Genomic DNA, 17,810 nt, shown 5'->3' with positions numbered 1-17,810 from the left:
TAAGTGACGTCTGACTGGTTTTAACTCTAGGCTCATTCTGTGCAATGAGCCGCAGCCGGTGGTGTCCGCCTGCGTGGGCGTGACACTAGGACTCGTTGTTCTCTTTTTCTACATTTTATATTATCCAATACCATGCATTCATTTTATAATATCTTCTGCAACAGCTTACTTCTCAGGTCATGCCTTTGCTTTGACCTGGGCCTCTTGCTGAACAAGCAATATATGGCAAACATGTTAGTTCCTCTATAGAAAATAGAAATTTCTTACTTAAGCAGATTTGCATTCTTGTTTGATACATTCAATTAATGACAAGTAAATTACATTGTTTCAACCACTATGTGTAAATCAACAACACATTGTAAACTCAATTGTTAATTACTGATTAGGTAATGCATTTTGCATAATCATCTATATTCCATTATTGATTACTGATTAGCATAATCAAGAATTTTCTATCACAGTTTCTTTATTAAAAGGTTTCCAATCTGTAATTTTCTTTTTTCAACAGAAGTATGGCACTTAGGAAAGGATAGGGTTGAATTGAGACTTCCATGTACAGCACTGTGCAAAAATCTTAGGCAGGCAAAGAAAACGATGTTTAGATTGTCCTCGTGTTGGTGTAAAACTATGATATTATGCCTGTCAAAGTGTCTCAGCTTAGCCATTTCAGAACCTCTGCTAACATCATCCTAGTATTTGTAGCGACCGTCCAGTGCAGCCATGTATTTTTTGACTTGGCCACTAGCACACCTCATACAGCTAGTCAATCTGTCACTGACTTTTTAAACCAATATAATTAATTAATTGATTGAGCTGTTGGTGAAATTTAACAAAATCATGGAACGGCTGAGGTGCCCCTGAGGAGAAGTTTGGGAACTGAAGTGGTGTTCATCTAGCCATCCGACTAGATATCAGTATCTTTTTAGAAAAGAGAAGAAATTATTACTAGTTTTTATTGTGTTCCTCTTAATTTACACGTTCTAGTGTTAAATTGTGTTATTTGTACTAAGCCAAAGTACACTTGCTACCCAGATTTAAACATTTCTTTTGGACTGCCTAAGACTTTTGCACAGTACTCTATATCTTAGAACACAAGAAATTTACAAATGAGAGGAGCCCATTCGGCCCATCAAGCTCGTTTGGGAAGAACTTAACTAATAGCTCAGAGTTGTTAAAATCTTATCCAGCTCTGATTTAACCATCTCTCTCAATATAATATTGGGATAATTTATTATCTTCAGAGGCCTCCATAGAATAGTGCATCCATCCCCTCACTTATGTTTAGACAGACGTATCCTAAGGCACCAGGGCAACAGTCAGAATAACAACAGAATCATCAGTATCACAGCTAGTTTTAAAAATTGCTTTAATGCAGAGTGATTACAGAAAAAAAGATAAGCAAATTAGGTAATATTAACAAAATTATTAAAACATGTAGAGTAATAGACATATTTGTCTTTCAGACATATTGTGCTTTTTTAAGAGCAGAAGGGATACATTAAATCAGGATTATATTTTGTTTTTAATGATATATATATATATATATATATATATATATATATATATATATATATATATATATATATATATATATTATTTTTTAAAATGTACATCATTATAAATGAGAACTATAAGTGATTGCTAATTACTGTTAACTAATTTCCTGTATGATCTTTCTCCCCTTCAGTGTTAAAAATAATTATATGTCAGGGGGCCAATCAGTGGAGGCACACAGACACGGTGGCCGGTTATCCTATTTGTTCAGCGCCAGCCCAACAAGTAGAGTATTCAGAACCATGGACAGTGACCAGTGTTACTGTGACATCTGGTTCCTTCATTGGCTCTATATAGTTTTCTAGAAATAACTAAATGCCTCTGTTGTACAAATTTCCAGCCATAGACTTGCTTCCTATATGACGAGAAGATTTTATTTTTACTCAGACTAAGAAGCTGTAGATAATCAGCTCTGCATGCAATCTCCCCTTTACTGCTCGAGCAGGGCTCATGCACATCAACAAATGTCAAGGCAGCAAGTGCATACAAACAACTTCTCAGGACAGTTATAGGGCCTTCAGGAGGAGTCAAACTGCTGCCTTATTCAGAGATACCATTGTCTTAGACTTGCACTAAACTATTCCAAACACTTGGGCATATTTAGTGTCAGAATCCATCCCTGACTTGTCCTGTTCTCTCTTGTTTGTTCCCATTTGGCCAGCACATGTCACTGGCCATCCTATTCTCTCCTCTGTCTTGTAGCTCCTTAGCTCGTAGTGTGTTTGCCTGCTGCTCGGGCCGCCATGTGGCTTAGTTTGACATGTGATCAAAAATTTAGAGTAAACTAATACATGATAGCTTGCCTTAAAAAAAGATCAATGGCAGAACAGGGGCTCTGAATGCAGTCTGCATTAATAAGGAATTAACCATTTCTCTTAATATAAAATTGGGATAATTATTCTCTTCAGAGGCCTCCATAGAATAATGCATCCATCCCCTCACTCACATATCGTAAGGCTCCGGCAACATCTTTCAGATCAACAATTTCACAGCTAGATTCAAAACATACTTTAATGTACAGTGATTGCAATAAATGATAAATAAATTAGGCAATATTAATTCAATTATTGAAATGTGCAGATTAATAGTCAGAAAAGGTTTCATAATTTTACATCATGATAAATGAGAACTATGCGTGATGACTAATTACTGTCACCTAATTTCCTGTCTCGACTTTTCCCCCCTTATTGTTAAAGGTAATTATATGTCAGGGTGCCAGTCAGTGGAAGCACACAGACATGTTGGCCAGCTGGTCTATTCATTCAGCACCAGCCCATCAAGTAGAAAATTCAGCACCACGGACAGTGACCTGTGTTACTATGACTTCAGGTCCTTTCATTGGCTCCATATATTTTTCTAGAAATAACTAATTGGCTCTTTTCTAGAAATGTCCAGCCTATATGAAGAGAATATTTTATTTTTATTTAGACTAAGAAACTACAGAAAATCAGCTCTGCATGTGATCTCCCCTTTACTGCTCAAGGAGGGCACACGCACATCAACAAATATCAATGCAACAATTACAGAAGAACAATTTCTCACAGCTTCAGAAGAAGTCAGATTTCTGTGTAATTCACAGATTGTCCAAGACTTCTGCTAGAACATTTTCTGCACTTGAACCGAATTTCAAAATAAATGACACCTGGGTGACCCAGGTTCGAGTCTCCGCCTGGGTTACATGTATGTGGAGTTTGCATGTTCTCTCCATGTCGTCGTGGGGTTTTCTCCGGGTACTCCGGTTTTCCCCCCACAGTCCAAAAACATGCTGAGGCTAATTGGAGTTGCTAAATTGCCCCTAGGTGTGCATGTGTGAGTGAATGGTGTGTGAGTGTGCCCTGCAATGGGCTGGCCCCCCATCCTGGGTTGTTCCCTGCCTCGTGCCCATTGCTTCTGGGATAGGCTCCGGACCCCCCACGACCCAGTATGATTAGTGGTTTGGAAAATGGATGGATGGATACACCTGGGTCTATTAAAAGAAGGTGATGCTGCCTGAACCACCAACCAAGGCTGGGAGGAAAGGGAGGAACACTAGTCAAATGAAGGAAGAAAAGGCCACAGTATCTCATGGTCACGAATACAAAAGTCAGGGAGTGTTATGAAGAAGGCACCACACTTAAGACCATTGGTTTTATGCAGTGAATTACACCAGAGAGAGTTTTTGCATTTTAGCTGTGTCATGTAACATTCCTCAGACTTCATTTTAATGTTTTCTTCAACGCAACAAAGTCCCACGGTAACAAAAGCGCTGAGGTCTGGATCGTTAATTGCAATGTGGGGAGTGCAGACCAGCTGGGGTGGGGGATCGTGCTCAGTCACGGTAAAAGGCAAACGGGTAAATTGTGAATACGCTCTTAATCTAACTACAGTTTAACGTTGTTCCACATACCAATATCACTACGTATCGGTATCGCAAAACAAAATTTAAAATGTTAAGATTCTGTCATTCTGAAAATCTGAGTATTTAAGACATTATGTTCCATAGCGATTTGTGGAGATAAATACCCTCGGACAGTAGCGTTCATTTCACAATTAAGTCTCTTTAAGTCATTGTTTTATGTTAAGCAGGATGAATGTGTGATTTTTAATTAATAAACCTTTAAGGGTTATATGCTTATGCTGTCGCATACTGTTCTCGGTATACAACTTAACTTATAAAAGTCTGTTAATCTTATTATAGAATAATATAGAGAATAATTATACAAGAACTATAATTATTATGATGTTATTATTTAATGTGTGTGGGCCGTGTTGCTTGATTACATTTGACTCCTCGGCACGTGGGACGCTGCCGGTTTGAAAGACGCGACTTCACTTGTTTTCTGCACCAAGGTGGGTTGCCATTCTGCTCCCATTTTATCGGATAATTTCTCTTATTATTTAGTATTTGTCAAATTTGCATGTATATTAAAATATGTTTGATGAGTAAAGTCAGTATATTGCTTTTAAATAAAGTGATTTTGTTCCGGGCTACTATGTTAATTATATTTAAATTTTATGCGCAAAGTGTAGTTGACATTTAACTTTTCCGCGTGCGCTTTCCTGCGTTTAAGTACATTATTGCGCTTGCTAGTGAGTAAATTAGTTCATTTCTTTTAAATAAAGTGAACATTGTTGTGGGGTGCTGTGTTGGTTAAATTTAAATTTCATGTGCAAGTCGGCTAGTTTCCTGTGCCGCAAAGTCTAGGTGATATTTCACTTTTCCGCGTGCGCTTTCATGTTGCATTCTACTGCGGTTGCGGGTGGTTTCGCTCGGTGCTGCCTACAGCAATGATATTCCACCAGACCAGGAGAGGGCAGATGTATTGCAAGAAACACGAATAAAAGTAGTGAAGCAAGTCCTGTAAAGTTTGTTTGGTGACTAAAATCAGTATATTGCCATTTAGTAAAATTTAAAATTGTTCCAGGCTTCTGTTTTGATTATATCTAAATTTTATGTGAAAGTTAACTAGTTTCCTATGCTATAATGCAATTGTTCATTGCGGAGGTGTCAGTGCAGAACTGTATTCCATGTGCCAGGAGTGACTGACAGCTCCATTGTATTGCCTTGTATGTTGTTTTTCCTCATTCAGATACAGATGAATTGCAAAAGCTGTCAGCTGGAGCAACGCTGAACAGGAGAAGCGGTTTCAGAAAATGGATGAATGTCCCCAGAGGTGTGAGTTAACAGTTTTAACCACTGCATCACTGTACCATGCCCATGTATAGGATATGTAGAAGAACCTGTTGCAGTTATCTGGTGTGTGTGTTTTTGACTTTCCCTGCCGGCCCCTGGAGGTTTGGGCTTCCCCTTTGAGTCTGGTGCCTCCCAAGGTTTCTTCCTTCTAGGGAGTTTTTCCTTGCCACTGTCGCCTATGGCTTACTCACTGGGGGCTTTGGGTGGGGATGCTGTAAATTGCTTTCAGACAATGTAATGTTGTGATAACGTGCTATACTTTGTTGTGTAATTTTGTATTTACTCATGCAAATAAAAAATTGTTTGATAACAAAAAACACTTGTTTCATTCTTTTTCCCTGCGAACATATCAGTCACTTCCCTCCTGCTCCTGCATTTAAAAATGAAAGTTTGTCCTACACTGCACTTTATTGCTGTGGGTTCCACAGGAATGCAGACCTCTACTTTGGTGTAATCCTGCTGCTGTTGTAGATGGTCTGCTCGCACCCTTCACATTGTGCACAAGCAGATTTTTTTGTATCTCTGTAGAGAAGCATTCTTTTCTTCTGCCTGGCAAATCCATCATTATAATAGCAATCCACCAAGGTGCAAGCGCACCTAGCTCTTAAAGAAAATGTTTGAAAAAATTAGTTTACACCATAAAAACAGCAGTGACTGAGTACAACCCTTGTGGACCAGGCGCCTGGCTTTGACTATTTTTCTGCCATTAAACTAGCAAACGTGGGTTGGCCATGACGTAAAATAACTTGTGCCTTTAAATTGTTAAAAAAAGTCCTGTGTGTTGTAAAGTGAGGTATGAAACAGATACCAGGCCGCTTCAGTGAGGATCAGCGTAAGTTTTATTAATGTGATTTTGCGGTTTCAACTGTTTCATTGGAATCAATCCAACCAGCAGCATGAAGACTGTAAACCAAAGAAGTGGGACGATGCCTGAGAAGAACAACTCAGTCAATCCTCACGTCTCCTCTCTCCTCAGGCGATTGATGGACTCTGAGCATGAGACATGTACAAAAGATGAGGACTCTTCTCCACTATTCGAATGGAAATTGTTCTTAATCTTTTATTCATACCTTTTGCTTATACCGTAAGATTTAGGAACACACTGAAAAAGATCAACTTTAATACATTTGAAGGTTGAAGTTATTGGAATTTGTTACGGCTGATTTGGTGGAATATGACTTTGGACAGAACTGTCAAAAAATGTGGAATGAAAATGCAGTTTAATGGTTGAATCCGTGGCTTGCCTAACTTGTTATAAATTGCACACACATCCAGCATTAAAGTGACAGGGAGGTATTAGACCAGAGTTGTTGCATTACATTAACACAGAACAGCAAAAAATATAACATTATTCTAACATTAATGTAATGTTGTTCTGAATAGATTTCTATGTCCAGTCCTGATTTCAAATTGGGCCTTTAAGCCTAGAATATGGTCAGTTTTAAAAATACTTGACTTTGTTGCAACTCTGACTAAGTTGAATTCCATCAAGTGGTTAACGGGTGTGAAGATTATCCTGAAATTTTCAAGTTAATGTCATTCCAGTTAATGTGAGTTTGTTCTGTGTGGGTCTCTGTCTCAGGCTGTCATTTTCGTCTTAGTCTCATGTAAACCACTTAACAATATGCATAGATTGCATAGCTGCAAATGTAAAATACAAAAATTAACTTGGAAAGCATTCTACAACAACATTCAGTATTGTGGAGTATTAATAGCATTTATTGCCAATTGACACACGGGCACAGACAAAGGTAACAGCAAGCCTGGCAGCAAAGGGCAGCCACCTGTAGGGACGCCCATGGTGCTGGGGGTTCTACAGTGATTAACAGCAATTTTGTAATACTTTTCTGGCAGCTTTTTTTTTGCTGTGAATTTACAGTAAATTCCACAGTCAGTTCTACACTAGAAGAGACATCATTCCTAAGCACAGCATGGACTGCTTCCGGACACAGTATCTAATGCGACTTCCAGAGTCACTTGAGTAAGCTGGAGATGATTCATCCCCGGGAAAGAGAGCCTGCAGTAGGCAGTCTACCAAAAGAGGGCCTTTCCTGTTCCCTTGGTGAATTAGAACACCAGTGGAGAGAGCTCTTCTGTTGCAGTTTCACTGAGATGAACAACATGGAGAACTTTGGATTGAGGTTTTGCAGTAAGAGGGTGCTGAAGGAAAAAGGAGTTTCAAAGACATTGGACTGCCTGTACTGCCGATTTTGTCTCTGCCCATTTCAGATGTCCAGATGTTTACTAATGTGACATTCCTTAAATACAATCACCGAAACAGAACGGTTCTCAATTTGTTTGGTAGATGTACAACTTGGACTGCAAAGAGATGGACTGACGCAGAGGCGGAGCTGAGGATAGGCCTGGGTGGGATTGACAGCTGGACCTACCCAGTCAGATTAATGAAATGACATTTTTTATATATAAATTACCGGCTTCTAACTCTGTTCCTATACATCACTGTTGTTACTGTGGCAAGTACGACAGAATGTGTGAGCTCCCTCTAGTGGTGCTCTAGGTAGAACACCACAGTCGTGGGTGTATTATTGTTGCAGTCACCATGTTGTAAATATATAAGCCAATTTAATAAAATTTGGGGTAATGAGCTTCATTCAGACCCTCCCAAATTTAATACAAGTCCATCCATCAGCCACTTTACCGTATTTAAATGCTGCAGGAGGATGCTCACATGAAAAAAATAAGACTAATTCATTTCTTTATCCAAAACTATTTCTTTCCTCATTCATTAAAACGAAAAGAGCTTTAACTTCTGCATGCATTGCTTCATTTTAAGCAGCATTATGGAGTGTCGTTGAACATAAATGTTTCTATGAAGAGTCTGATTTTCTGCATCTTTTACTCCTGGTTTGGGCTATAAAATTGGAAGGAGTTGCCAAACCTGACTGTGCAGGGTCTGCGCTGTTCTCATCTGTGGACAGTGTGTGGGTTTGTGGGTCAGGCATAAATTTGGGGGGGGGCTCCCTCTAGCATTAAAATAGGGAGATATCCACTAAAATAATATAATTCTTCATATTCAAAAAAGTACAGATAAAATGAATCAATCTCAACAGTTCATTTAAAGTGTTTTCACCCCAAGCACACCTATCCTTACTGAAAATGGTTTAGTCTAAAGTCCTGCTCTGGGGTACGTTTCCTGTACCACAATGCACATTGGCAAAAGACAAATATATGTCAGGAAAATATATAGCAAGAGATCAAAGAAAATTGATACATTCTGTGGGCCATGTCTGCTGCCGCATGGCAGAGGGTGTGAGGGGGAAGTGCAGGGACGATGTCGGCATCACCAAAAGGACGGCTACAGCTCTTTGGAGGGAGCCGGTGAGGAGAGCTGGGGGGAGCCAGTCTGCATCCTCTCACTCCTGGGGAGGACCGAGTATTGGCCATCCTAGATCTGAGAGGCACTTGAGGGAATCCCGGGGTGCATAAATCTCTGTAGTCTACCCACCTCCAAGACATCTATGCTTTCTACTCCCCAGCCACTTCCTCTTGGCCCACCAACATTTGGCCCCCTGTAGTGTGATCACCAGGGTTCCTCAATATGTGGCACCTCCACACCTGGCTCCTCTACATCAGCCATCCCTTGTCTGGGCCCCTCTACAGCAGGCCCCCTCTGACGTGGCCCTCAGTCCCTCAGGGCGACACTGTCCCCTGAGTCCCCAGAATCCCTTTCAGTCTGGGAGATCACCTAACCCACCCATCCTGCTGCCTAATGCCGGTGTCGTGCTGTAAACTGTCCTCCTGCCACGGAATGTAATCTCTCATTTTAAAGGCAATGTCGCTTCGCTTCTCCTGCGCGGCAGCAGCGTCCGCTCGCTGTAACATCGGTAGTCTTGTTTAAGCAGACTAAAAACTCACATTTCTTGTTTATTATGATATTTTACAGTCAAAGTTAAGATTAACATCCTCCTGTAATACGTCGCAAATGTGACACTTACTACTATTTCATTTAAACGCGACAGTAATGCATTTCTTTTTGACGAGGCTCGTTTGTGCAAATACAGGCGCCTTCAGTCTCAAGAGGTGATTCATTTTCTTGAATAATATTTTTGATACTTTGTTGAATTAATTCTGCCTCAATTTCTTTGCTATTCTGTCTTCTTTTCATACCTATAATGCGGCGATTAGCTTCATACTGGGCACCGACACACCTAGAAATGATGTAACATCGAACCAAATGCCAAAAGTAATCAGAAGTCAGCAGCCTGCCCAGAATGCACAGATAACAAGCTACACTGCAAGTCGTCCAGCCACGATGTCACCCAGCCCATCATCTACCATCTAAAATACAGATAAATTACAAGTGCTCTGTATTTCTGCAGATGACATTATTTTGAGTTGGGCCATAAAGAAAAAAACATTCTTGGCCTGGAGGGAGGGGGGCTTGAGCTATTTCATAGCAGGCTATTCTTATTTAATAACCCAATTTTTAATTCAGAATAATAAGATTAATAGGATGTTGGTGGCTGTCAGTAAATTACAAGTTGTGGTCGAGACTAAGTAAAAGATAAAAAGTAGTGATAATATAGCAAAGCAGTGGCAATACTACATTGCCAAAGCAGGTTATATGCACTATAATACAACTGCATCTTCACTAAGCACATCACAGTACAGTCTGACCAGACACACAGTTCTCAGTCAATTATCTGCATTGTGGGAAGATATGAAAGGATTTACAAACTACCATTACTAGTTACCACACTGCAAAATGCTGCTTTACGTGGAGTTATATTACGAAAGGCCGTCAAAGCCACGATGTCTTAAACTCTTTGCTTAGAGGCGGCATTATTTCATGCCTACAGTTATATTTTTACCTCTATAGACAGCCGTGTAACTCCGCTTACAGGCAGCATTTTGCAACGTGTCTTGATGTCAACAAATTATCTTTCAGAATAAAAGCACCATTAATATTGAATCACAAACACCATAACAAAACCAAATTCTGCACAGTTTGCTTATTATTCTGGGTGCGGGCTGCTAACATCCTGCCTTACGGTTTGGTATGCGGGCTGCTGGTGGCCTCCTACCGCTCTGCCATAGAGAGCATCCTAACATACGGCCTTACGGTGTGGTTTGCGGGCTGCTGGTGGCCTCCTACCGCTCTACCATAGAGAGCATCCTAACATACGGCCTTACGGTGTGGTATGCGGGCTGCTGGTGGCCTCTATGACTTTTTTGTAGACAGTCCATCTGTGTGGTGCTGTTTGCACGAATTGTTTTGGGAAAAGCACTTACAGTTTTGCAGATGTTAAGGGTGATTCCAGAAATCCATCAAAGCAACTGAGGAACTGCAATGTCGCTGTACAGTTCCTTATAATGGGTGCCAATGTAATGTGTAGAGTGGCAAATAAACTGATTCATTTACTCTCATGTACATCACTTATCAAAATGTTGCTCTAAATGCAAATGTGTGAATGTAAATGTAAGCAGTAAAGCTAAAATTTACGTTCGGTTTGCATGGTGGAAAGAACATTTAATCTGCCTTTTAAGTGTGATTAGAAGATCTAATGCCTGTGTGCTTGTAATCAGATGATCGCTGGTTCAAACCCAACCACAGCACGTCTCTGGGTCCTTGAGCGAGGCCCTTAACACCCAGCTTACTGGGCATCACTACAGGTGGCCGCCCTTCGCAGACAACTTACTCTGTTTACTCTAAAAGAAAGAGAGCAAGTTGAGGGAGAAATTAAGACAATTTCTCCACAGGGACCAGTAAAGTATCAATTATTATTATTGTATGAGAGACTGTCTAATATCAGATTGATAACAGACTCATACTGTGCTGAGCTTGTCTGAGAGAGATGATTAGCAAATGCTCTCCCACAGTGTCTCAGCACTCTGTACAAAGAACTTTATATGCTCAGTATCTGCTCTTGTTTATCTAATTGTTCTCATTTTAACTGGATGTTAAGGAGTAAATTAATAAACGTCATGTAAGTGCACATTAGGATGCTTTTTCACTGTTACTTAAATTCCCATGTGAACAGCCAATCAGATCAGCCTGATGTGTGTCTGTGTTTCCTCTCTGTTTCCTGCCCTTTCATCCCGACCACGACCATGATCTCTCACTTAGCAGCAGAGCAGTTTATTCTAAACAGTGGAACCGCAAAGATGTTCAGACTCTTTGGTCTTCTCCTTTTCATTAGTAAGGCCCTAAAATATAAATTATAAATTATTTTTGGATTTTAATATTTTCATTTCTGGTATGATGTGATCATTGGAATTTGGCCATTTAATCTTCATCATAGTATATAGTTATTTAGATTACTATTATATGTCTTAGTTGATTATGATTTTTTTGTTTTTCTGTTTTTGCAGACACTGCACTGACTACAGATGTTGTTCATCCCAGTCACCTGACGAGGGTTCAGCTTGGAGACAGTGTGACCCTGACATGCTTCTATCCAGAAGAAACAACTTCTGTTGCTTGGTTTAAGCAAGCTGCTGGTCAGAAGCCCCAGCCCATGGCGAAAGCACTTCTCTACGTACCTGGTGAATTTTACAAGGAATATAAAAGCATAAAACGTTACTCCTTACTGAATGCAGAGGGGAGTTTTAACCTCACTATTTCTAACGTGGAGCCATCAGATTCTGCAGTGTATTATTGTACTGCTGTGTTTCTTCATGAGGTCACCTTTGGGAATGGAACCTTTGTCATAATCACAGGTAAATGAGATTCCAGCTATTTTCATATTTGCTTTATTATAGTGTCAGTAAGATTATTCCCTGTAAAATAATTTTGACAGTTGATGTCACGATCCGGGAATACTGGAGACGGCGATCGTGCAGGAAACAGGCAAGGGAAGCCAGGTACGGGGAATAACGGGGTTTTATTAAGGAAACGGGGACTAGGAAGCATCGGACAGGGACTTACAATCATCCACAATGACGGACAAGGGTAACAGGCAAGACCAGGACTTAAAACAGGACAAGACTAAGCAAAGTAATCAGACAAGGGTGGAAACAATCAGGGACGCACACGCGGGTAATCAGGGGGCGTGGCACACACGAGGAGCCGACGAGCCGGGTCATGACAGTTGAGTTGTTTCTCAATATAAAACTAGCAAAGATACCTTATTGTCTGCTTTGTTCCATAAATGTTTTTCTAAACAACATCAAACAAAAATCATTTATTATTATTTTTATTGTTATTATTATTATTATTATTATTATACAATTTGTTGCATTTTGCTTGCTGTCAGTAATCTTCAGCCAAAAGCCTAACCTTCTCTTTATAGAGATGTTAATGTTACACATTGCAGCCTCTTTAAAAGAAATAACATAAAAAAAATGTATAGCACTGTGCAAATATCTTAAGCAACAAAAGAAAATTATTTTTGACGTTATTTCTCTGAGCAGTCAGTGTGTATTCACTCTGAAAAAAAAAAGCATGATTTAACATAAGAACTAGGGATGTGCACCATTCAGAACTGATTTGAGAATGAAATTCTCAAATATGTTTCTTAAAATTCAGGATTTTGAAATACGCATATGAACTTGAATTTCAGTTCATTTTGTTAATCTGAATTAAATTTGAATTGTGGTTGAAAACAGGTTGTGGCATTGAAATTTATATTTGAATTTAAAGAAGAAGAACGAAAAAGGGTTCGGATTCAAATTCAAGTTCATATACGTACTGTAGGTGTAGCTTTTAACTAAAATATGAACTTTAATTTAAATATGAATTATACATAAACACATTAACATTGTTATACATCATTGTTATAAAAATGTCGTTTTGTTCAGAATGAAATAATGCAACATTTGAAGTGTCACCTAAAATAATAATTAAACTGTCATTTTGTGCACCATGGTGGATCTGCTCATAGGAAGAACTGAGTGTCTCTCCTTAGAAGTTAGTGTTGGCTGCAGTGACTGCAGTTTCTAACCTAAGAAACGTCCCAAACACTTTTCCTGCATCAAAAGTCAAACTAGTGCCTATTCCTGCCATGAAAGCTTCACATAATGTCACTGATACCTGAGCCAGCCATGTTTATCAGAGGATGCCAACCCTTTGGCTGCAGCTTTCTCTGCACACGCTGAGAGAGTCTTCAGTGTAGCAGGAAAAGATTTCAGGCCAGAAGATTGCAAATTAAATCCTAAATAAGATATTATTCTGACTAAATGTAATAATAATAAAAAATTGGCCATGTGTTTTGGAATAAAGCATAATTGCATTTGCCATGACGTTTTGCTTTTCGCTGTAGTGCTATGGTTGAACGGAAAAACTTACTTTTCCACACATAAGAAAATAAATAGGAGCAACTACCAAACCAAGTAATTCCTTTTGCTATGAATTCTTTTTCTTTAATGTTAAAAGATCGGCAAACAGTAAGAAGCAAAGATAATACATTCGGCTCTTGAATTAAATCATGCAGGTACTACAGCAAAATGCTCAAAAATACCAAAACACATCAAGAGCTAAATATGCAAAAACAATAAGTACCTTCCTGTGGAAAAGGGGCAACATAAACCAAATGTAAAGTCACGAAAATCCTGAAAATATAAAGTACAGTTTACACACTTAATTTCTTTGAATTGAAATTAATTAAATTAATCTACCTTCATACATTAATACCAGACATTATATGAATATAATGTTTGTTATTGTCATATAACTTTTATTTAGGTATTATGTAGGTGCAGTTAATGTATAGTGTTACCGGATATATACTAATAAACAGTAATACAATAATAAGAGACAAGAATGTCAGCTGTTCTCCAAGAAGTTACTGATTTCTTGGATGGCTAGAAGAAGATCGATTCAGTTCCCAAACCTCTGAAAAATCTGTAAGAACAATTTTTGAGGATCTGTATTTTCCATTGTTATTCTCAAAGGGCTGTCATCATGACTATTTTGCTTTTCAGGTAAAGACTCCAACAGCAGGACTGTGGTACAGCAGCCTGTGTCTGACACATTGCAGCCAGGAGACTCTGTGAGCCTGCAGTGTACGATAGAGACTGGGAGCTGTGCAGGAGAACACAGTGTTTACTGGTTCAGACATGGATCAGGAGAATCCCTTCCTGGAGTCATTTACAGCCACGGAAACAGCAGTGATGAGTGTGAGAAGATCCCTGAGGCTGGATCTCCTACACGGAGCTGCGTCTACAGCCTCCCCAAGGGGAACCTCAGCCTCTCCGATGCTGGGACTTACTACTGCGCCGTGGCCATGTGTGGGGAGATGCTGTTTGGGAACGAAACACAGCTGGATATAGATGGTAACACCCAGTGTGGGGAGATGCTGTTTGGGAACGGCACACAGCTGGATATAGATGGTAACACCCAGTGTGGGGAGATGCTGTTTGGGAACGGCACACAGCTGGATATAGATGGTAACACCCAGTGTGGGAGATGCTGTTTGGGAACGGCACACAGCTGGATATAGATGGTAACACCCAGTGTGGGGAGATGCTGTTTGGGAACGGCACACAGCTGGATATAGATGGTAGCACCCAGTGTGGAGAGTATATCTGCTTCAAAGTTTTATTTAGCTTATTCTGCTATTAAGATATTTATTTCTTATTTTAATGTAATGAATTTTCTAATTTAAGTGCTTAAATTTAATTACACAGATGTTAATTTAATAATTATTTCAAATATGACTTAATAGAAATTGTTAAAATGCAAAATACTAGAAGTTCATGTTAAAAATGGACTATTTACAAAACAACTGCTGTAATGTGTTATAGATTTTATCTTTAACTAATGTATAGTAATGTAAGCAAATGGGAAATGTGTCTCTATATCATTATGCTGAAATCTATCTCGTTGTTACAGGCTTTCAGAAGCTGCTGGATCCTCTTCACTCTGGCTTGCTGATAGTTTTATCTTGCAGCATTATTCTGAACGTTGCTCTCATTTGTATGATGTAAAGATGTAAACTGCCCTGTACACACTGTGCAGGTACGCTGCCCGGCTTTATGCACTCAGAAGAAGGACAAAATGTCCTTCCTTAACAAATTATAGAAATATTAAATTGTTTTATGATAGATAACATTTTCATATTAAAACCACTCTTGCAGGTAACCCAGTTTAAAAACTCACATTATTTACATAAAACATTTTGTACTGCAAGATTTACATTTTTGTATTATATCTTTCATATTTTGCAAAATATATTGAAATATGCATGTTGCAATAAGTTGCATATCAATAACTTTTATTACCAAGATCTCCTTTATAGCAATTTTATTATATATGATATCTGAGAACAAATAACACATATCCAAACATGCACACTTAAATTGACAGAAGTCATTTTTACTTTCATTTTTGAGACAAAAAGGATGTTGATTGCTTGAAAATTTGGAATGTTATCTGACCACTGAATGATACCGTGCGAAATTAAATAATATATTGATGTGTTATATATTTTAAACAGATGAAAAGAACAGTGATATATCAAAAGTGGAATGGTCATTCAAGCAAGTATGTAATAAATATTTCAAATTACAAATCGTCAGTAAAACAAATGAACCTCAGACTGATTTCCATCCTGGGATCAGCATTTTAAGTGCTATTTGTGAAAATAAGTAATAGCAAACCGATTTAATCCATCCAATTCTGCCATCTTTCTCTCCCCAGTGCCATGACGAGGACACACTGAATTACGCTGCCCTGAACCTTAAGAAGCCAAAACCCAGGAGACAGAAGAAAGACGGGAATAATGACACTCTGTATTCTGACCTCCGCTACAGAGATTATGAATAAAGATGCTTCTCATTCATGTCAGTCACACAGAGTGTTCAGGGTGTAGCTTTAATAATGTTCAGAGGAGGGCAGGGGAGCCAGTGCTTCTGAGACTGAATCACGGGATTTTACGGAGTTTGGTGTCAGTGTGTTTGGGGCGCATTTTTACTGGAAGTGCAAATGTTCAGGTCAGACTGGGGGCTGAGGGAGGGGGAGAGGGGAGCCACAGAGATTATTTCTTCATGGCATGGGGGGGAATAAGCAGCTTTAATGTTGTGGAAAGGCTGAGTTCCTGCAATCAGTAATCAGTTCTTTGATGTCACACACAGGTGATCTGAGGGGAAGAAACTGGCTCATCAAGCAAGCAGCAAGGGTTCTGTGAAGCGTGTCCTCTTGGTAAGCTTGCCAACCATAAGTGTGATGCCTGCTCCACCCAGGGAATCAGAGAGCAGCTTGGTGAGCTTGCTGTCGCAGTACAGAATGTGCCCGCTCTTCTTCTTAGGGTCCACTAGTGCGGATATGCACTTGCCTGCATAGAGAGAGAAAGCAGACACAGGGGAGATCATGAAGCACCTCGAAGATCCTGTTTTGCTGTCTGAGACAGATACTGTACAGCTGACACCTACCCAAAGACAAGAGACTTTGGTTGATGTTGGCAGCCTCTTCCAGGAGATCTTCTGAGGAACTGGGCCCCCTCAACCGTTCACTTCTGGCTACATCCACTGGGCACAGTTTCCCCTGGGTGGCTGTGCCTTCATCACTATTAGCCTAAGAAAGAAGATGTAGGTTTCGGAGGATGTTCACTCTACCCAAGATCAGCCCCCATTAAAGCAGAGATGGATTCTTAAAGAGTGCAGCAGGAGAAGCACAGGAATGTGCAGAGGGTAGAAAGACAGGCGTCTCACTGCTTTAGCTCTGACGGAGACTGTCAGGATGGAGTGGCTGCGGCTGGAGAGCTCATTCTGGGCCTGCGAGGATGTGTGTCTGCTCCTCAAACCTGGAACAATGTGTGCAGAGGCAAGGCAGTCAGCAAACCAGAAAAACCCACAGAGACACATCCAGATAACATAAAGTCCTCCAGAATGTCCAACAGTGGACAAGTTCTCCACATAAAAGCCCTGAGTTTGGTTTCTGTGGACAGACAAGGAGGACGTCAACCAGGGGAGTGAGGAGATCCCGAACCTGCAGGGGCATAAGACTGAAGAACATAATCACCATGTATAAAAGCCTAAAGAATCATAGTTGTTCCCGAGGATGTTTTGTAAGGATCAAGTACAGATGCAGTCACTTGAATTTTCTCCTGTTTCCATGATGGGGCCTTGGCTGGTCCTTGGCTGATCCATGACTGGCCCCTGTTTGGTTCTGGGTGGAACCTTGACTATTGATGCGTTCGATTATTTGTCTCCAACTGGGAACTCGGACGAAAACGTCACGAAAAATGTTACTTCCCTTCGGAAACATGCCTCTTTTATGTCGGATAGAATTTTCTTGTCCAAGTTGCCCCTGTGACGTAATTTCAACATGGCGGCTTACACACTCAATAGTGTGTAAGCCTCAGTAATTCTATTTTGCAAATATTTAAAAATGTTTTTTTTGTTAAATGTATAATTATAAATGCAATTGCACATGTTCAATTGAAGGAATACCATATCGTGACCGTAAACAGTATCCTAACATGCAATATCAGATTTTTACCAGACTTGTTAGTGTTTTTGGTTTGTTTGTAGTTTGTTTGCCTCTCGAAAAAAGAATATCGCTATGAATGTACTAAAATACTTTATAAAGCTTTTAATGTGGTTTGACTAGTTCTTGTTTCTTGTTTGTTTGTCTCTCTGAAATAACAATCTTACTCCAAAACTGCTAAAATATAAAGCAACA

At 39.7% G+C, this 17,810-nt stretch overlaps 1 protein-coding gene across 1 annotated transcript in view; it reads left to right on the top strand.

Annotated features, from left to right (window-relative positions):
- LOC125725068 (immunoglobulin superfamily member 3-like) overlaps window positions 1–16,062 on the top strand; it is a 96,709-nt gene extending 80,647 nt beyond the window's left edge. Inside the window, exon 7 of the mRNA XM_049001677.1 lies at window positions 15,828–16,062. Within this exon, the coding sequence (XP_048857634.1) occupies window positions 15,828–15,953 (126 nt within the window). The 3' untranslated portion in view covers window positions 15,954–16,062. The remainder of the gene's footprint in view (window positions 1–15,827) is intronic.
- The last annotated feature ends 1,748 nt before the right edge of the window (window positions 16,063–17,810 follow it).

The sequence above is a fragment of the Brienomyrus brachyistius genome, unplaced genomic scaffold (assembly GCF_023856365.1).
Source record: "Brienomyrus brachyistius isolate T26 unplaced genomic scaffold, BBRACH_0.4 scaffold60, whole genome shotgun sequence".
In the NCBI taxonomy this organism is placed as follows: Eukaryota; Metazoa; Chordata; class Actinopteri; order Osteoglossiformes; family Mormyridae; genus Brienomyrus; species Brienomyrus brachyistius.
Note: the sequence above shows the minus strand (reverse complement) of the source record. Positions and strands in the feature narration are given on the sequence as shown.